This window comes from Ixodes scapularis, unplaced genomic scaffold (assembly GCF_016920785.2).
Source record: "Ixodes scapularis isolate PalLabHiFi unplaced genomic scaffold, ASM1692078v2 PGA_scaffold2__306_contigs__length_199485367, whole genome shotgun sequence".
NCBI lineage: Eukaryota > Metazoa > Arthropoda > Arachnida > Ixodida > Ixodidae > Ixodes > Ixodes scapularis.
In genome coordinates this window covers 34,474,840-34,496,416 of record NW_024609857.1, presented here as the reverse complement: position 1 = coordinate 34,496,416, position 21,577 = coordinate 34,474,840, and the positions used below count along the sequence as shown (strand labels likewise).

General features: G+C 46.1%; 1 protein-coding gene and 1 long non-coding RNA gene across 2 annotated transcripts in view; one reads left to right on the top strand and one right to left on the bottom strand.

The window, feature by feature from the left end:
- The first annotated feature begins 2,969 nt into the window (after nucleotides 1-2,969).
- LOC115328643 lies at nucleotides 2,970-20,996 on the top strand. Its single transcript, XR_003919975.3, has 3 exons — nucleotides 2,970-3,005; nucleotides 19,567-19,665; nucleotides 19,747-20,996. It is a non-coding gene; the product is annotated as an uncharacterized LOC115328643 (long non-coding RNA).
- The window catches only part of LOC8031004 (sarcolemmal membrane-associated protein), a 42,045-nt gene continuing 27,335 nt past the window's right edge, over nucleotides 6,868-21,577 (bottom strand). The window contains exons 20-26 of the mRNA XM_029989978.4: nucleotides 20,379-20,504; nucleotides 18,187-18,249; nucleotides 17,919-17,981; nucleotides 17,575-17,719; nucleotides 14,265-14,448; nucleotides 9,924-10,058; nucleotides 6,868-9,236 (exon numbers count right to left, since the gene is read on the bottom strand). Coding sequence (XP_029845838.1) covers nucleotides 9,132-9,236; nucleotides 9,924-10,058; nucleotides 14,265-14,448; nucleotides 17,575-17,719; nucleotides 17,919-17,981; nucleotides 18,187-18,249; nucleotides 20,379-20,504 — 821 coding nt within the window. The 3' untranslated portion in view covers nucleotides 6,868-9,131. The remainder of the gene's footprint in view (nucleotides 9,237-9,923; nucleotides 10,059-14,264; nucleotides 14,449-17,574; nucleotides 17,720-17,918; nucleotides 17,982-18,186; nucleotides 18,250-20,378; nucleotides 20,505-21,577) is intronic.

Below are 21,577 nucleotides of genomic sequence, written 5' to 3'. Positions count from 1 at the left end.
CGAGGGCGCGTGCTTGGCAGGGACACTAAAAGCTCGGAGCTCGCTCTTGTAGCCTGTGCTACGCTGGCACTTATAATGAAACGGAGCATAAAAAGCTGTAGTGGGGAAGCGTAATGACGCACGTTTGAAACGCGAGCCAAAAATATTCGATTTTGCTCGCTGGAGCGCTGCTCAAATGGATCTTCAGCCACTTTCACTGTGGGTTGTTCAGGCAACTGCTGTAGATCTCTTGAGAGTCAAAATATATACTCTGTTTCGTCTTGTGTTGTACCGCAGGAAATGCTACATGCGCGAGCTCCTTGCTCTAGGGCACATCTCGGCGGCACATGCTCTCGTGCGGTAACAGTAGCTCCCAACGCTATGAGCTCGCGCTTGCCTTCGCTGCGGTACAACATAAGGTGAAACGGAGTGTATTAAGTATATAATAATGTAGAAAATAAACAACTCACGGCGCAATTTTGTAACATAAAAGGATGTGGCCTCGTAAACAGCAAACTTGAAAACTGTGTTCAGCTCCTGATTTTATTGTGCACGACGTTCAGTTTTGTAATGCCCGAGTCCCACGACAGCGACAAGCCTCCAATACATGCAGCATACTTGCGATGGAACCTTTGGCAGGTGTTTAGTCGTTCGGTGCTCGTAAAGTAAGCACGAGCATATAGCCTCCTTTATACTTTATATCAGTATAAATATATCAGCATACATACTTTATATCAGTATAAAGGAGGCTATGGCACGAGTGACTGTGAGCCTGCCACAAATACCCTTGCGTGCATGATGCTCGTGTTTGAGCATAGCCTCCTTTATTCTACAAAGCTGTCAAATCGCAAAAAGACTGGTTTGAGGCTTGTCGCTCTAGTGGGACTCGGGCATAAGAAGTTAAAATAAAAACTATAACGGTACGCTAAAGACATTTAATGCTGCTTACGAGTAGGAATGCGAGAGCATTCCTACACACAGCGCATTCCTACAAGCAGTACACCACGTCTTCCTTTTTCACACGGCGCTCCGGCAGCGACATCACGCTCACCGCCGGCTTCCGTGATGCGCTCCGCTGCGCCGCGCCCACTGCGCAGGCGCGGCGAACGCCGCCGGCTCCACGGCTTCCGTAACGATGCATCTGTGTTGCTGTGCTTTTTTAATGCGAAAGCATTAACTGTCTCATGGAGCGAGCTGACGTCATCAGTCTGAAGCGCGAAAACGGAAGACAGTTTCTTTCGGTTCCATTGGCTGGCGCGCGTCAATAAGGCTCCCATTGGCCGCTGCGCTCGTCAGGTTCCACGAACGCTCACCCCATGGTGCTGCGTGTCCATCAGCGCGGAGCGTCCAAGGCAGGGTGTAAGATAGACAGGTGGGGAAACGAGAGCCAAATAAGCGACCGGATCAGGGTGTAAGATAGACAAGTGGGGAAACGAGAGCCAAATAAGCGACCGGATTGTGTCCCCCTTGGGTTTCTCTTTTTCTGTGGCGCCATCTATGTGGAGCACCGCGAACTCTCACTCCGGGTGGGCGACCGGTGGCGACCGGCTAAACTGACGGAGATTGGTTTCTCGTGGATTTTCAATGGAGGACTGTCGTGCTCTCGGTTTATTTTGCGCACTCTCCCGTAGAGTTCCACGCAAATCCGATTCCGATTTTTTTCCTCTCGCCGCAGCGCGATCTGTCGCAAATCGGGGGTACCCGCAAGCAGAAGAGTACACAATCCGGTCACGGCGCTGCGGTAGGCTTCTATGGGCCGTTTCCCCACCTGTCTATCTTACACCCTGGTCCAAGGTTACCAGGGGAGCACACGCGCCGACCGGCGACGAAACGTACGCAGCAGACGAAAAAGGGAGCGGACGAGCGGCTTGCATGCTTTCGCATTCACAACTTACAAGGAATGCTTAGGTGTACCTCGATCTTTTTTGTGTGTTTTATTTCTGAGGCGTGTCCGCATTGACCTTGAGCGCCTCGCCGGCTTCCGTGACGATGCATCTGCATTGCTTTTCTTTGCGTTTTATTTCCGAGGCGCATCTGCTTTGACCTTGAGCGCCCCGCCGGCTTCCGTTGCGAAGCATCTGTGTTGCTGTGCTTTCGGCCAATGAGACTTTAACTGTTGTTTCGCTGCTACAGACGGTTAAGCGCCGTTCACACATTTGCAACCCAGTAAGATGGAGAGAGACAAGACTGGTTTGCGATGTCTTAGGACCGGATGCGATGCTGCGAAACTGGTCCCAAGACGTCGCAAGAGGCTTAAACACCGGTCTTGTCTCTCTCCGTCCTACTGGGTTGAAAATGTGTGAACGGCGCTTTACAGACAACGCCGGCTTCACTCAATGGGGCAGTGAAAGGGGTCGTGAAACAATTTTTCAACTTTTTCCTTCTTGGCTTTCCTTCTCAACTCACAAATCGCGCATTGTACCAAACAGTTCAAGGCGGAAAGGAGGGACTCCCCTCTTGCTCGGACCCTTGTTTGTGTACCCGGACACCGCCATTCTCCTAGAAGATTAGCCTGTCCTTCAAAACTCGAACAAAGGTTGCTATCCCCACCCCGTCCACCCCTAAGCTCACAGTGTTATGGAAGGTACGTGCTCGTTGGGTAGCCACACTTTTGCCACATGATCACGCCCCATCGCGCATACCCACGCGAAGAAAATAAGGTCAGGTGATGAAAGGGAGGCGGCCGATTGGTCCGGCAAGCGCATAGCTTCCACCGCACTGTCAGCTTAGGGGTGAAGGGGATAAGTGAGGTCCGGTGTCGTGTGACGTGCCTTTGGGCCGTGTGACGTGCTTTGGGTACCGCGGATGTATCAGTGAAAAGGCAGAGAGTTTTCGGAGGGAAGGGGTTACAAAATAGTTCGCTGTGTTTTCAAATTTCATACTGAAAGCAGGCTTTTGACTTTGTACCTTCTTTCTTTTGGCCCACGCCTGCGCAGTGGGGGAGCGCGATGTCACCACCGGAGCACCGTGTGAAAAAGGAAGACACGTGGCACGCTGCATGTAGGAATGCTTTCGCATTCCTACTCGTAAGTAATTTTAGGTGTCTTTAGCTTATGCTATAGTTTTTTTTTGTTTCAAGTATAATTGAAACCCTCAACATTTTGTTCCTTATTTTTTTCATATATGATCCCATAGAGAAGGAAACGAGAGTTCAATTGCCATTAAAAGAAAAATAAACCTAAAACTACTTTTTGTCGCAGACGGCGCTGTTGCTGTGGCGGTAACAAGGCCCCGGTCTCAAACTCATTCGAGTGTGGGAACCAGATAGCTCACTCCCTAAAGGACGGGGGCCAGCGGTGAGAGGCGGGGGGGGGGGGGGTATTTTTCTCTTCTGGGAAACAAACAAAAAACAGCAGGGTTTTTTTCACGTTGAAATGCAGCTAATTGTCCCAGTGACACCCCAGAGATTTTTTTAGAGAAGGAGCCTTGTACTTTCTGCTCTGTGTAAGCTCGCCGTATGGCCATCTTTAGCTTTCACTTGCATATACGACTACACCTTGGGCCCACACCTGATGTTATCAGGAGATTTAAAGCACGAACTTACTGGCAGTTTTCAAATGAACGCGAACAAGCACACCGCACTTGACCTGGCGCACAATTCAGGCTCGAGCATAAAAGAAATCTTAATGTGGCAGTTTTCTTTTCCTGACGATTTTTATGGCAGCACTACAAGAAAGTGCTTGCATTTAAAGGTATTTATGATAGCTAGAAGTCCGACCTCATAGCTTTATCATCGGCGTTTTTTGCCTGCTGTGCAAAAGTTCGTGCAGCCGAAGTGCCTCCCTATGCAAAGAGCTCGCACTTGTATCCTAGTAGTGGTAGTATTATTCCGGTTCATTTACACGAGAGAGGGCTGAGAAGCATATATTAAGGCGAAATAATACTCCGTCCATAAGAAAACAAAATAGTATAAAATGTGTGAACACGTTGTATGGGCATAGCTTCTTTTCGAGCGGAAATTAATCGACGATGTAAAATTATTATTTATGGCGCATGTGGCGCTCAAGGCTTGGGAACGAGGGCTCGCAGTCGCGGGCCGCTTGCGGGCCGCATTCCACAGAGTCGAGGGCCACCTGCGGCCCGCGGGCCGCGTGTTATTTAGCGCTCCCTGGGCGGCACCATTTTGTTCGTCAGCAGCGCCCTCTCCACACATCCGGGAAGTTCAGCGGGTTCGGCGGGGTAAAACGAGAGGTTTGTCGTCCGCCAGCAGACGACAAACCGGGAGGTTGCCATTCTCCATCTTTGGGCTGTACCGGGCTACCGGCGGGCTGTACGGAACATCGAACTCTCGCTCGGGGCTGCCGTTGTGAAGTGGTTCGCGTTCTTGGAATAGTTATGGCTACTCCAAAATCAGCCTATAGCTCTCTGTTGTTCTATTTCGGTAAATGATCAACTAGTATATCTTTTTGCCGTTACTTAAATAGCAGTTGAGTCAGCCGGCAGTACTACCCTCAACTACTACGTGTATTGCGGGTGGAGAGCACGTTTTTATTTATTATTTCAGACTTCCACTCATGGTCGCTAAAGGCCGTGTGGTACGTACAATATGTTGTTTGAATGTTAAAGGGCCCATGAAACGGATTTTTGGTTGGGATAAATCAGTTTCGATTGGGATTTTACTAATAGCACATCGTTCAGTGGGCCAAAAGAAAAAAGTTAGAAAGACAAAAGCCTGACTTTCAGTGCGCAAATTTGAGAACACAGCGGACTATTTCGTACCCCCTCCCCTTTGTAAGCTCTCTGCCTTTTCACTGTGATACATCCGCGGTCCCAAAAGCACGTCATCGGGTCCAAACGCACGTCACACAAAACCGGACCTCGCTCAGTCCCTTCACCCCTAAGCTGACATTGTGGTGGAAGCTACGGGCTTGCCGAACCAATTAGCCCTTTCATCACCTAACCTTAATCTCTGCGCGTGGGTATCCGCGGAGGAGCGTGATCATGTGGCAAGTGTGGCTGGCCCAACGAGCACGTAGCTTCCACAGCACTGTCAGCTCCGGGGTGAACGGGTTGGGGAAAGCAACTTTTGTCTGAATTTTGAGCGACGGGCTAATCTTCTAGGGGGACAATGGCTCTGTCCGGGTACATAAACTAGATTCCGAGCAAGAGGGGCCTCCCCTCTTTTCGTCTTCTTGAACTGTTTCGTGGAATGCGCGATTTATGAGTTGAGGAGGAAAGCTAAACAGGAAAAAGTTGGAAAAGCGTTTCATGTAGAGTGCCTTCATGTGCGCTTCGCATAGAGTGATGCCAACTGCCTGTTTCCCTTTCCCACACCCTCTTCCACCGCCATTTTGTTTCTCTCATTGTTTCCCTGTGCGCCGGAAAGTGGCCTTTGTGTCCATCGGTAATCCCATCCGAGGGGGAAAATGCTAATCCTCCCTCCGTGGGTTCCACAACGCTGCACCGAACTTCTGAGATAAGGTGCTTGTTTCCGGGAGGGTTATAAGCCCCGCGGATTATCGCCGAGGAACAAAATGGCTGCTGGTTTGTCGGCGAGTGGTATTACAAAGGGTGGCATCACCCTAGCAAAACGCACATGAAGGCTCCCTAGTTTCATGACCCCTTTAACTAAATTGTATGTCAGTGTCCTGTCTATCGGTAAACACGTTATTTGTGAGCGTGAAAAATGCATGCTTTTCGGCTCTCTTCTGTTGCAATTTATTTTTGACAGCGAAGCGCTTTGTCGTTTCCCTTGCGGCGAATCGCGCGTCGTCGTCAAAACTTATCTTAAAAAAAAAAAAAAGAAAAACCACAAATAACTATTCGTTCTGTCGCGCACGTACTCAACAAAGATAGTTCATAAATTTTATGTTCCTTTTTTTTTTTTTTTTTTTCAAATAGGATACAATGTTTTTTTAGTGGCCTCGGGAAAATACATGCACCAGGAAACACACAATACAGCGGGAAAAGAGAATTTAGCCGCCAGCAGTGTTTGAAACTGCGCCTACGCAGGTTGCGCCTATCGAAATCACAGTCCACTCGGTTAGGGTTAGCAGGGACGCCGGTGAGAGTCTAGCCTCAAACCCAGCGACTGGGCTCGAAAACAGTTTGCTGACCCTGGAATCGAGTGTTTATCAACTACTGCGTGTATTGCGGCAGGAGAGCACGTTTTTATTTATTATTTCCGACTTCCACTCATGGTCGCTAAAGGCCTACACCAGTACAAACTTTGTATAGTAAAAAAGGCACAGCAACCGGATTTACTTTTCGCCGGAGAGACCGGCCAGTCTGACAGTTTTCCCTATTTTTCTTTTAATTGCACGCAGGTAACATCGCAATTGGGCCCTGTTAGTCTTTTTATCTAGCATAGTATAACACGATAACTGGCCAAAATCCCAACCAAACATACCAAAATCTGTGCATCTGCACTTGAAATTTCCAAAATGACGCGATTTTAAAGTTTGTACACCAGCCGGATGCTAGGTGCAGCCCACTCGCCGGAGCAGACGACAGGCGGGTGAGAGGGGGAGGGCATTTTTTTTTTTTTTTCTCTTTTTACACTTTCTCCGGCACTCTTATTGGGCACGGGAGCCGCAGCCTCCACAGTTCTCCAAGTTATCGTGAAACGGAGTATACTACGGTAGTTTGTGCACTCCAAAATCTAGATAATGCCACCGACTCCCGAGTGAAGCCGATGACCAAGGCAGATAATATTAAGCGAGAGAAGGTGATGCCTCATAGCTCACCTCTCATTTAAATTGTTGTTCGGCTTCTTCACCTTCCGTGGGCCGGCCTGGGCGACTTCGATAGAGCTACCACCAACGGGAAAGTCCAGTTTATTTCCTCAGCATGTGGTATAAAATGGGGTGCTCTAGCACCATTGAATGTCTTCTACATGGCTAAGATGGCCAAACTAAAACAATAAATACATTAAGAAAGCAAAAAAAGGGAGAGGAGAAAATTGCTTTTATTACTCTTTTTAGCAGTAGGTAAAGTTATAGACATGTGAAAAAAAAAAGGGAGGGGTGGGAAAGACATGTGCTCCAGTCTCAAGTCCACACTGACCAAACTGGTTCCGAAATGTGATCACAGACCAAACAATATGTTTGTCTTGAACTCAGTGTGGTGAAAAGTTTTCTCCACCTAAACCAAAGGGCACTGAAACACAGCAACATAAACCTGCCATAAACCCTACGCACTGCTAAACACGCAGCTCTTCTGCCGTCCAGAATAGTTAGCAAATCTTTATAAATTAAGAATTCTACTCAACAAAAATAGTAACTTTACAAAGAAAACAAAAAAGAAAGATAACACAAGCAAGGTCCATGTAGCTTGTCTAAAAAAAAAGAAGAAAAAACTTAACATGTTTGTAAAACGCAGATCAGGAAAGCCATCAACACTACCAGAGTCGAGAGCTGCAGCTCTTTCTCGGTGCAGGTACGCCAGAGTAAAAGAGTTATGCTAAGCCTTGTGAGCCTATGTTACACGGTGTTTCTGTACAAACCGATAGACACGCAACACACATATGATGGCACTTGACAGTCACTTATCTAGGGAGACAGTATGTACACGAGCGAAGAGGGGAAAACATCATTTTGTATATATCTACATACACGTGTGAACCTTCTGTCAGCCCGTCTTCTAGAGAGGAAACGAGTGATATCAAAGAGGCCTTTTCTGCTTCGAGGACAAATGGCTGGGAACTTCCGTGTCCGCGCTACGTCTCCAGTTTCTTGACGAAACGGTGTGGCAACGTGTCAATACCTGCTACAAGAGAACCAAAAGCAACATTCCTCTAACCAGTAAAAACAAACAAAAATTTGAAGATGTCCAACAAGTCAAACATCCAGTTCAGCATTTCCAGGGGGAAATCTGCCCTTTAGGTTTTAAGTCGAACCGCGCGGCCTCAAGTGGACACTACCACACACCCGAATGCGAAGGGACAGGCAGGGACTGACCATTTCCACGCAGCCGACCGTTTCCTGCGATACGAATAGAAAAAGGTTCGCTTGGGCCACCGATGGCAGTGTCCGCAGCTGCGTGGAGAGTGGCTTCTCTGCTGTGCTTTCAGGTTCAAGGTGTTAGTACCACTACTATTCATTGCTTCTACGTATGGCAATCACTCTGCAGATTAAACAGCAACCTTTGAGAGCTTGGAGCAGAAGTTTCTCTCGGTAAGTGATGTTTTACAAAGGTTTCATAATGAAAACCACAGACAGCTTTGTAAGGCAGCAAAGCAATCAAGACTAAAGCCTACCAATGCTGGACCTTTCTCGAGATGGCAAGCGAAGTCGAACCGGGTTCGTCCGAGAAGCTGGAGATTGCTACGCTCGTTCGGCGCTTTTCAAAACGTAGCTCCTCTCGTCGGGTTCCGTCAAAAACAAACTCTCGAGACGACTGGATGTTTGAAGCATCGCATTTGGGCGTGCATGAGAGCAAGCTCCACGACCTGCTGCTTGGATGCTCGCATAAATAAATAAAAGCTCCAACTAAAGGCAAACATGCTCGCTCTCTGCAACAGATGCTCATTTAATTGTTTCTACATCTCCAAAAATCTACTCCTTGCAGCTTTACACCACCTACCAAAAAGGAAGAAGCGAGCTTGGACACACGCTGCATCAAGCGAGACTCCACACATCCATGTTCTTTCCAGCACAAAAGCCGCAACACTTGACCCAACAACAAGATAGGAAGATGTTTCGCACATGTATGAAAAACAACTCGTGCCAAGAACACGACATGCTGAAGAGGCAGAGCATCTCGTTCAAACGGCACTTTCCTCCATAAAAAAAAAAAAAAAAGCAACAGGGAGCTGATGACAAATCTGAACTAAACAAAGTGTGTGCTTTGTACTTCCAGTCCGGTAGTGCACACATGCTTGGGCATCCTTCACAGGGGATGCATCTCCTAACATTCTGTTCACCATTGGTGGCGGTCGTTCCCTTTGTGCCACAAAAACGTCGGCCCGCCGAAACAATGGTTATACTAGTCCTCCTTTCTCTGAAAGTGTGCCAGCTTGAAAAAACCAATATATGTGCAAGACAGGTCGCAATTGGAGGAAGCGACCATGTGTGCACGGCCTCCAAAAAACACTCGTTGGGGGCCAGCGATTCCCCTTGCACCATGTTCACTGCTGGACCTGCTCCGCTGCTTAGAAGACATATGGCGGACTTGCGCACTCCTCCTCATGGATCCAACAGATTCGCAGAGACTCAGGGAGACTCGGCAGTACCCGTCAGGAAAGAGATGGTTGGGTAGAAGCCCAGCAGGACAGCCAATAACAGGATGCACAGTGGGATGATGGAACAGGCGGAGATCTGCAAGGGCGGTATTCATTGCACAGTTTGATTTGTTCAATTCACGTCACCAGCAGCTGATTTTTGTTAGGACTTGTATTTGGTGGATGAGTAGAGCTTTAAAGGCTGGACGATCGTGACTGGCTCGAACAGTGCCCCTAGGGCACTAGAAAGTTTCAATGGTTCGAAAAGAAGCCAAAGGAAGATAAGAGAAATTCCTGGCACTTCTGGATTGCTAACCAGTGCTAAGTACATGTGCACCTCCTCTATTTGCCCCCTTAGAAATCAAGTTGCCTGGGTTCAGACAACTAGTGCAACGAGACAGGCAACAGTGACTGCTCCTTTGACAACTTGGAAGCCAAGCGAACAAATAAAGGTTTCCCTTTGCCTCTGAAACAGTTGGCACTGGTGGTCATTAATGGGCAAGGAACCAAGTCAAGAATTCTTTCTGAGCTTTCTTTCGTTAAACACCGAAAGCTAGCCCAACCTCTTTTCTCGCCCAATTTGGCCGGAGTGGAGGGGTGGGCTGGAATTCAATATATTGCGATTTTTCGTCGGACAGACTAGAATCGTAGACGAAGGACCTTTCCAAGAAGTAAAAATATAGTTCCTCTCATGTCAAAGCAGAAAATGAAACCGTGAAACGGACGCTGTGGAACATGGAAATTATGCCAGATTATTAGAATTGATGTGGCTATTGGAACTTACCGTTTTAGACTGATACGACATGAGCTGGTATTCGTCGGTCAGTGCCTTGAGCTCTCGCTGGAGTTGTGCCCTCTCCTCCGCGCAAGCGGAGAATTTGTCCTTCAAAAGAGCCAGCTCTTCCGTCGTCTCCTGAAGCTGCAGAGGAGAACAGTGGGATGAAGGGCGTAGCATTATATTGACTAATCGCTGATGCTAGTGCTCTAAAAGTAATTGCAGCCAAATGGTTTTTATGTTTCAGTGCTTATTTGAACGAAGCTAACGTAAATTTTGCGGACGCTTGCAGCAGTGGGACACTACCCAGAAAAAACAATTTCTGCAAAAAAAGTTGATTTTGAAAAAATGGACGCATCTCCACGTGGTGAATGATGTTGATTGGGGCGAAGCTCTGGTGGTGCTGATGATACTGATTTTATTGTTCATAGGTAGTGCTGATCGTGCTGATTTTTTTTTTATTGCTCATAGGTAGTGCTGAGTTCCAGGTTGCATTTCGACTTCAATATTACTGCTTTATGGTCGGTGAAATGGAGAGCCAGTGGTTCTTCTAGCGGATCAGCTTGGATCCGCTAGAAGCCGTGGGAATGCCTCTCCACCGCTTAAGTCAATGGTCCATGTCAGAAAGAGAATGTGTGGTATGGATCGTGGTTATATACGCATTTGACCGCAGCGCCCTCTCGTCTATAAACGTTGAGCCAATGCACGCAAAGTTTAACGCGATTATATACGTATTTGACCGCAACGCCTTCTCCTGTATAGACGTTGAGTGGCTACATGCAACGTTTCATCCATGACATCCCCAGCTCTTGAGTTACTACCACATCTCAGAGCCCTCTACTCGTCCCGCAGTCGTGGCCGAGTGGTTCAGGCGATGGACTAGAAATCCATTGGGGTCTCCCCGCACAGGTTTGAATCCTGTCGACTGCGCAAACATTTTTTCTTTTTTTTAAGAAGACAGATGGGATGGCAATCGATGTGAGCACGGACGAAGGACAAGGCTAGACCCTAAGGAGCTTCGCCCCTAAAATGTCATATTTACATCCACCAACATCTAATATTCCCAGAAAGTTCCATTAGTTTACACTGAATAGCTAATTTTTTATAAATTATTTTCGGTCCACCGATGCTAAAGAAAAGGTAGAGGTTGGAGCACTTTGAACACATTTTTTTCCATTCCACTTTTTGAGATAAATTTCGCTTTAGGAAAACTATTGTTTTGTTATTACATAGCTTGGATTAATTTTTATGAGTTTTTCCTGGGCGATATTTTAAAGGAAAGATAGCTATGAGCTTGTATTTTTTAATTTTTGTCATTTTTTAGGCTCAAGAACTAAAATTTTGGAGAAATAATTGAAATTTTTAAAACAGTATTTGTGTTTATGTGGCTTTTTTGTCATTAAAGATGGCATTAGGGATAAGCAGTATTTGAAATACAAGTATTTGAAATACGTATTTTAAATACTTTGTGTATTTTGCATTTGTATTTAACTACAAATTGGGTAATGTATTTGACATGTGTATTTAAATCCTGAAACCTGGGTATTTCAAATACAATTGTAATTAAATATAATTTTGTGGGCGAAAATACATCCCTCAAATTTATTGTCACGACAATTCTTATTTTTATGGATGTGGTTGTCAGATATCGTCTCCATCCTTTATTCGGCCATGGGGCTTTTTTCTTTTTCTCCTTCTGCTTTATTTTAAAGGCACTGTCCAGAGCAGAAAGAAAACTACGTTCTGCACCGAATGCAGTGTCTCTCAATCAAGCACAAGCGTTTAGTGACTTTGTGATTACGGTGCTAGTCCAGGGCAAGAATAGTGACTAAATCGACGTTCACAGGCAGACTGGCTAAATAAGTGCCTGTGACAACTTATGATGCTTTCCAGCCTGATTTCCATCAATATTTTTGCCTGGAACATTCTAAATGCACGGGTCATCCAGATTTTTATAACTGGTGCGAGTTGCAACGATAAAAAAATCTCTAGCTAGTGCTGCGCATCTTGGTCGTCTCAGTTCTTTGTTGGTCTATACCAAAATGTAATCCACAAAAAAAGCTGCTAGAAGCTCTGTACTTTTTTCAACTATTACGTCCAAGCTGATTACATTTTTTTTGTGATTATATTTCTATTACGTTACTAGAGCATCGCACACTAACTCCCGAGTGTGCGATGCAGAATTAAAATGAGATACCCAGAAGCCCGTTGCAGGTGCCCTGAAGTCGCTGACACAAATTTTGAGGAATGTATTTGGAAAAGTATTTGGAGGAGACCAAATACATTTGGTTGTATTTGTATCTTGTACTTAAATGCTTTTTGGGAAATGTAATTAGATTTTTAATTAAATACATTTTTGACAAAGTATTTTGTATTTGAATTTCGATACATATTTCCATGTATTTTGCCCATCCCTTGATGGCATAATATAGAAATATAGCTCCATACCTATCTGCTCTGAACTATCCTAAAGTAATATACCACATGAAAACAACAAATTTATAAGTAATTTTAAAACAATAGTTTTCTTACGCAGACACACCCACTTTCATCTTTGAACATTTGCAATTTTTTTGTACTTCACCCAGGTTCACAAATTTGACAGAAATGTTCTCAACATCAACAGAAAGAAGCAAACCTTGTAAATGTCATTTAAATCAGCCAAGTGGTTCAACATTCACTTTTTTGGGCAGCAAGCAAGGAAAGCTTTTACTCAAATAAAACTTTATTATGACGAAACTTTTTAGAATAAGGTTCCGGTAGGAGTTTAGTGTCTAGTTCTATGTTTCAATAATGTAACTTAAATGGACTTTACCCAAGTAAAGTTTCATTCACACACATTGTACTATTTACTACTATTTACTTATTATTGCATTCTGCAGACTCATTTTATGACAGCCATCGCTCAACCATGCAAAGAGAGAAACAATCTGCCCAGATTTATATTTTACAGGATGAGGATTGATCTTTAACTGGCAGAAGATATGTTGATACAGCATTGCCTATTTGAATGTCTCATCACCATCAATAAGCTGTTAGACAACAAATTTACTACCACTTGCTATTTTTTGGGCTTTCCCTAGAGCAATGATTTTCAAAGGGGAATCTGTGGACGCTTTGGGGTCCGCAGAGCTTCAAAGTTGACTTGCATGCATTTAGTTTTCTTTATTTACCCTTTCGTCATCATAATCGTCTATTATCCCCCCTCCACCCCAGTGGATGGGGTCCCCCATCACTTCCGCTTATCCAGAAGGGATCCCCAAAACATCAGTGACTGAAGACCACTGTCCCAGAGGCATCATAATCTTGCAAAGCACTTTAGTAAACAGAATCAAACCAATCATAAAACAGTAACCAGGCAGCATTTGCAATTGCACTTAAAAGACAGTTGAACTGATGACTAGTCATCTTGAGAAAAAACGACAACATGAAACCGAGAAACACAAAAAGTGGGCCCTGGCAAATGCGTACCGGGTCTCAAAATACTATGTCTATGTTTTTAAAGAAAAAATTTCTGCTGAAATTGATGCGCAGATTGTCACTCAAATGCGATAGCACTTTGCACCGTCTTCTGCTGCGTAAATGTTTTTTTTAAAACTAAACTGCTTAAAGGCCGACGACCAGACTTGAGATTCTGCAATGCAGAACGTCCTCCTCACCATGGGGGTGAAGGAAACAGGCAACGGTGGAGAGGGTAGAAGGGGGGGAGGAGGAAGCGAGGGAAAAGTGAAAAGTGCGAACTGGTCGTCCGTCTTTAAGAACTGCTACGGAATGTCTAGGGACGCCGATGAAGTCTCCTATTGCATCTAAGACCGGTTCACATCTGTTCACATCTTTTCCTGATCTAACAGTCTACTTCCCACAGATGGACCAGGTACCCAACCAAACATCGCCTTAATGCAATTCAACAATTCCTTGGCAACCATATTTGCCGCTCAGAAGCAAGTACATCATATCAGATTCGTCGGGCACATTACCTCCCGTACGCATAAGTAGTAAGGAGGTTTTTTTTTGCGCGACACAGGGGACAAGTACAAGCGAGTAGACACGGACAAGCACAAGCGAGTAGACACGGATTGCGCTTGTCCGTGTCTACTCGCTTGTACTTGTCCCCTGTGTCGCGCAAAAAAAACCTCCTTACTGCATCATGAACCAACTAGGCCAACAACAAGTTTTAATTGACGCATAAGTAGGTAGGTATATATTAAATGCGTGCCGCCTGCTTCGTTGGTTTTAAACCGACGGACAAACACGAAGGTGCGTAGGGTTCCCCCAACTTCTCCCTTAAAAAATTTGCACGGGCAAGCTCTTTTGGCGGAAGAAGCAGCGGCGGCAGTGGTCCATCCTGACCTGAAGCCTGGTAGCTTGGTCCTGCTCGCAGAGCAGGTCCTGCTCGCAGAGCATCTCCCGGCTTGGCACTCGGTCCCCGCGCTCATGCGGGATCACTTTCGGGGGTTCCGAGGACTGCAGGCCCACACAGGTGGTTCGCAGCCGCTCAAACTCCGCCACCAGCCTGGCGTTCTCATTTTGCTGCCTGGAGCGGGCAACGTCGACGGCACAACGGGTCACTGAGGGCTCTGCCCCGGTCTCTCCATGTCCGCAGGGACACTAAATGAGGTACGCTTCAGAGTAACGACATATTGGGCCTCTTCGGGCTCAAAACCATCGTCGGGAATATCCGAAGCTTTGGTTGAAATCGTGGGAAGCGCTTATACGTCCTCTGGAAATCTTTGAAACGATTCACGGCAGAGCATGACCATATCGCTCGAGCTTTCTGGCACCGCATCTAAAGCTGAGGAGGTTGCATTTTCGAATTATGACGGTCGCCAAATTAGACCTTATTCAGGTTCGCACGCCATTTGTCGGAAGTTGTGCCAACCTCATTCCATAGCCTCAAACAGGGCGACCTCTGTTGAAGGCCGAGGGCAGAGCGCTGCTCTGAAAGTGATGCCGCACTATTGCCGTGCTTCGTTGTGCAACCAACGGGAAACGACAAGCCAACCGAAGTAAATGCACGGATTGCATTGTTCCTCTTTTCAACAGCGAATCTTGAAATGATTGTGGTGCTTTACCGGGATTATCAGAGTTGCAAAATGACAGTGTCCGTGCTGTCTGCTCCTAGTGTGAACTCCTCTACAGGGGAGTGTTGTACATCCTCCCGATTCCCGATGTACGGCACTCCCCAGTACTGTTTTAAGGGGTTGGTTAAAGAAAAGCTGAAACACTTCTTAAAAAAAACAAAAGAAAACGAGTTGGAGGTGAATTTTGAGGTATTTTTATTCCATAAATTTGAATATCACGTTCGTTTTGCTCAAACACGAAACTAAACGCGAGAAAACACGAAAAACCTCCGACCAGTCATGACGTCATACTAGGATGTTTGGGCCACCAATCGCATGTCGCTCGTGTGGGCAGCGCGTGCAATTGCAGGCTTGCCAGGTATGTTCCCCACACTCACACCAGTCGTGACGTCTCTTTCTGACCAAGACCAAGATAAAACAGTGCACAAAACGTCAGAGGAAGAGAAAAGAAGTAGAACGAAAGAGCGCCGACTCCCAACTAAATTATTTAGAAAGAGGAGAAAAGGAGGTAAAAGAAGCCACGAAAATAGAACCCCACACGTGAAGTGAAGAAAAGATAAAAGACAAGAAAAAGACCTTTTTGAAAACAGCAAGAGCGCACGTGCAAAGCTTTGACAGGTGCTGAAGATGCGCGAGAGTGGACATTCCGAAAAATCCTAATACGACGTCACGCTCCGGGAAGGAGCGGCTTCAGCGATACTTTAAAAATTAATTTCTGCAGCCTCCATGCACCAAATTGAAAAATAATCTCGATATTCGTGATGCTGGAGGCCAAATGAAGATGATTGGGGTGTTTATCCTCAAATATAGAACCGCTTCAGTCTCCCTTAAAGTACAGTTCACATATTTGTGTCGGTGGCAACGACAAAGACGTCGGGACGACTGCTTTTCACGACTGTTTTGCAAGGCTACTTCTTGCACTGCTTGCCATGTTGCGTGCGGCAAACAGTTTTTCCGCTGACTATGTTGTCGGGGTTGTTTTGGTCGTTCTAAATGCAACGCACCTGTCTGAACCAGTCTCGGTAAAATAATTTTGTTATGCCCAACGCCACCACCCCCATCCGAAAAAAACAACGTAAGGACTACCACGCAGGACGCTATAGAAGCGTGTGCACGACTGCCAACTGGTGGACATAGCTGTGTGCACGACTGCCAAGTACGCGCTGACGGCGAGCTTCCGCAGTTCTTTTGCAACATGCATTCCACACCGTCAAGATTGAAGGTGCATCAAGATTGAAGGGGCCTATTAATGTGAGCTCGTTCTGAGCTTGTGCTCTAAGCATCGCCCTCAAATATGGCGCCCAGTGAATACCCCCTATAGGTATGCAGAGCGGGGACGATGGGGAAGCCTCAGCGAAGGTGCGGAAGCTCGATAGTGCTCGCAGCCGCCGAGAGATGGCGCTAATAATGAATGAGGTCTGTTGCGCCAGTTTTGCACTAACCACCAAAATTCAGAAGGAAACCGATGAAGGGAGCGTCGGTACTCTAAGTGTAGCCTTTTCAGTGGCTCTACGTGTCTCCAATATCAAAATTAAATCGAAATTTCAAAAACTAAAAAAGTCATCAAGTAGTAGTTGTTTCTCCTCCGGTTGATAGTCAGCAGCACTTCTATTCGAACACTGTTACGTCATACCAATGGTTTATAAAATGAATTTAGGATACCAAAAGCATGTTTTAAAATCATCGCTGTACAGTTAGACAAATCTCTCGTAAAGAATTGGCCAGGAGCAGTGCGGGAAAGTTTTCTGCAATGGTGCGGCGGGATTGGGAGAAGGAGGTGCGGCGTTAAAGTACAACATGTGCTACATCTTACTTTTACTTCTACGAATGTCCGGCAGCCAACTTTCCTCGTTGCTATCGCACCCATGAATAAGATCCACAACATTTTCGTGCCTCGCGTAAAAAGGAGCTTAACTATGTTTATTATGCTGAAACCATATTCACATTCTAAAATTTTGGAGGGGTAGATGGAAACCTTAGGGGAGCAGGCACTTTTACCTGAACACCCCCTAATGCTTGCCCCGCATTAAAGCATCAAGAGGCCCAGCCCGGGTGGAATCTTAGACCGTCCAAACAAAAGAGCACACCTCAGCTATCCTCCTACTCAGTTTTCTGAGTTTCCCCAATAACGTAAATACTTTTCTACCGTTCAATCCTCATAGAATGCAGAGTTTTGACAGAAGCTTGAACCGGCTGACACCACACTTGATGTTAGGCCTTACAGTGATCGGACATCAGTGCAACAAACCGTCCGGATACACCTCGGGCGACGCTCCTTGTTCCTACGCATCTCTCCCGGCAACGTTTTTAATCCGTTCCAAAACCAGCGAGGTTAAAGAATTATAGTATATAGTCATTGACAGGATGAGAATGGCGAGGCATCTCTCTCCGACGCCTGGCCTCCAGCACATGCTCGTTGCCCTCCAGTGTTTGCTTTGACTATGTATGCACACTTGTACCTCATGAGATGCTAAAGTGTTGTCAAAGGTATGAAGCTTGCGCTGGTGGCGGATAAATAAAGGGCCTCCCTGCCGTTCCCTTCCTTAATGACCTCAGTATCATAACAATACTGCACTCACCTGCAAGCCTCTTCTTCTGCCTTTTGCACGCGCGCACGCAGGGTGGCACATTCCTCCCGCAAAGCCTCCTGGGCTGGCAGTGGGGCCGAGGACCGCTCGGCGTTGGTGCGGTTCCGGAGGTCTTCCGTCAGGCTGCGCACCTTTTCTGCAAAGCGGCAAAGGCACAACTCTTTGTCTCCGTTCAGCCGAGTTCTGCTCAAATAGTTGGTCTCCTCCTTCCAGATGAATGAACTAGCCAAATGAACCCAAAAGGGTCGACCTAGGCAAAGAAAACCTTTGGCCTTAAAAATTGCCACTCGAGGTAAACTAACTAAGAAAGACCCCGAGGTTGACTTGACACTTACTTCTCAGGTGTTCAGTCTCATTCTGATGCTGCTTGGCGGTGTTCTGAGCTTCGTGGAGCTGCTCTGAAAGGACAAGACGACCCAAACAATTCAACGATCAAGAAACAATCTACTAGGAAATCATCGTAGCTGCCGTCGCAACTCTTCACGGCATAACATTCAGCGTCATTGTAGCAGTACTCATAGAGACGAGTTTAAAGGCAAACCAAGCGAAGAGCTGCTAGCGCAAAGAGGCAAAATGAAACCAAAAGGCAGAAACCAAACATACTCTTGATGGTCTCGCACGTGCTCTCTGTCCTGTCTCGAGCCTTCCTCTCCTCCTCGAGCAGATCTGTGCACCGCCACACAACCAACAAAGGGGCAAGGAATAAGCAAGCAACTGAAATGGGCCAGCCACTTCTCCTTCAAAGGAGACACAAAAACCTTACTTGCAACTTGGAAACTTTACCAGTAACAAATCTCTCTATATTCGTACGTTCACATTAAAATTTTTTTTTATCGCATTCCTCCAAGCATTTTCTAGCAGGGCAGAAAATCTTTCCCTTTTTCCTCTTTCACTCATCAGTGAGGGAGAGGGAAAAAGCCCTTTTTGTACAAACTTTGCAAAACAGACTGTTCTCAAGTAAACACAAAAATAGGAACTGAATGAGGAGATTTTGAATTTGGCTTACTTATACTGAAATAAAAGCAGTCAGCAACCTCAGGTAAGTCTTTACGAGACGTCTTTTCAGGGCACCACATAAGAAAGGTTTATATGGAGCTAACATACACAAGAGTAATGTATAATGAGGAAATGAAATAAAAAGTGAAAGCCGTTTACAACTCCCTGTAACGCCGAATTGGAGCGCAGCTCTTGAGGAGGAGGAGGGAAGGGTACTGAGGGGAGGATAAACCCCTCCTCCTTCTCCTCCTCCTCCCCTCATTCTTTAATATGCTCCGGGCGGGTCACCTGACCTCGGGGGGAGGGGGTCACGTGACCTTGGGGGGTCACATGATCTTGGGGGGTCACGTGACCTTGTGAGGGGTCATGTGACCCTGAGGTGACCTTGGGAGGGGTCACGTGACCTGGGGGTGACCTTGGTTACGCCGACAGCGACGGCGATGCCGCTCAAGCCGGAAACGGGCGCCTAAGAGCTGCGCTCTAAAACAGGTTATAAAAAAGTAGCTAAACCTGAACAGCTGTCACATAAATTAGATATCCAAGATAGCCAACACAACAGCAAAGAGTAAACTGAACTAGTAAACAGGGTGTAGGTGTAACAGATCATAACAATGAGGACTAAAAAAAGGAACAGACAACACAGGACAACCGCTGACATCCACCAACTAGCCCAGCTCCCTACTTTGTTGAACCAGTAACTGCACTGCTATGATAAGCATATGAATTAACACAAACATGAACAAAGAGCATTGCAAAATATATCAGGATCCATGGGCAGTTTTAAGAGAGGGGATACAGCCTCCCTGAGCCCTTCAAGGTCAACTTTTTTTAAATGCAAAAATTGACATACACAACGTTTTCTAGGAAAAGATTTACTATTAGGTCAACAAAATAAATCTGGGCAACGTTTCAACCGTGACGTCATTTCTCTGTAACCCTCACAAGTTCGAAAACATGCGTAACACATCAAGTGCCCAATCGCTGCAGGCGGCCGTTTTCTCCACGACCGGCGGCCAGCACGGGCCACAGCACGGGTGAAGCGGCGAAGCAGGAGAAAGGGAACAAGGGGTGCAGAGTCAAAAGGAGGTAGAGAATGATAGTGACTTTTTAAATTATTCTTAAATTATTTATTGCAACATTTGACTACTGACATTTTTTCCCACGCAGCCACCAAGTCGATTAAGCCGCCAAGAGGCCAGGTAAAGACAAGCCAAAATCAAGCATGGCGGCACATGAGCACGAGGGTGCGAGTTATGGCTACAATTAGGAAATTGCAGAAGTGATCACCAGTGGAACCATGCGGCATGCATGGTCAACAAGACTGTGGTTTATCTCCCGAGACATTTAGTCCGAACATGCCGTGGTCTGTGGTCTGTTTTTGGAAACTGAAATCCTGAAAGTGGTTAGGCCTAGGAGCAGTTGAGTCGTTTTGTGCCTTTTTGTCGGTGAAAATAATACCGACGTGCTGTTGTTACTTGTTGGCGCGCTCGGCTAGCTTGGCAAACGACGGTCATTCTAAATTCCTTAGTGTTGAGCGAATATTCAAATGGTAGTTTCGAATAACGCGCTATTCAATATTTCCTTCAAGGTGAATTGCAATATCCATACTTTTCAAAGTGTTTATCGCGGCACGTTAGCCCCACTGAGTGCGCTTCTTGCTCTGCGGGAAAGCAATACCCGCCGAGCTCACTTGCTCCACAAGTATTGTTTGTCCGCAGTGCACAGGTGCTCGTGGAAACAATAACAGCCATGCAATTTGCAAGAAAACAAAGAGAGTGGACAGAGGGGCAAAGGCTCACTCTGCAGGCTGCTCAGTTCCTCCTGGTTGAGCTTGCGGCGTTGCTCCTCTTCTGAGAGCTGCAGCCGCTGCACCCCAAGCTGCTCACGCAACTCTCGCAACGACAGCTCAGACTGAGACAACTCCTCTGCACCAGCAAATACAACGAGCCACCGGAAGAAAATAAAAAGTGTCAAAATGATGTAGTGCTTAGAACTCCATAAAAGAAGTTATGAAAGACTCTGTGAGCAAGAAAAGACACTCTACTTAACAAGTCAAGAGGAGCATGAGAGCTAAACAAATAACTATGTTTCAAGAGGAGCATGAGAGCTAAAGAAAACACTATGTTAACTTCAAAAACGGTAGTAGTATACTGATTTCAAAACCTCTAGCTGCTGTCAAAGAAATGTGCCTGCATCTGTTTCCTTACCACTCCAATCCTTCAACAAATAGTGTGTGCAAATATCTGAAAATCATTGAAATACCTCGGCTGCATTTACATCAGAAGATAATGTCGTGCACTATTGAATACATTACTAGTGGTTGAGGCAACTGTCATTTTCTGCTTTCCCCAACTACAGTTCCATAGCACCCCACGAAGTGACAATTGAAAATAAACAATCAAAATAATGCATCCTCATCTGTTCTTTCTTTTTGTGTTCTCTACACCTACATTCTCCTCCGAAAAATTAGCCTTAGAGTATTGTTTGCCTATTTGCACTTTCTACAGCATGACTTTGAAGAAATACCAACAGATTCCGTCGCATTGACGCCACACCGTGCTGTTTTAGGTCAACACGAGACAGCACGGTTTGGCAACGGTTTTATTCGTCATGCCGAGAGAGGTCTAATGCAGTGACGCGTACATGCACTACTAAAATCACCGTATGCTCCACGGCTCCTCTTTTTCAAGCACTACTAAGGTCCAATTCAGACACCGATGCCAAGCAATGAAGAGAACGGCTGCCATCGACACTGGTGGGAAGGACGGATAACCACGCCGCTTACAAAAGTTAGGACAGCGATACACATTACAGCGTGTACATTCCCTTGGGTCATGGGTTCACAAACTGGGTTCCCAGGAACACAGGGGTTCACCAGTGTACCCTTGTGGGTTCTCTCAAATTTCCTCGGCCGTCCCTGACCCCCGACTGAAGTGTTCTTCCAGTTTAAGCACTACTTTTGAAGCCATTCCTTGATGCATTACTATGTGGCAGATAT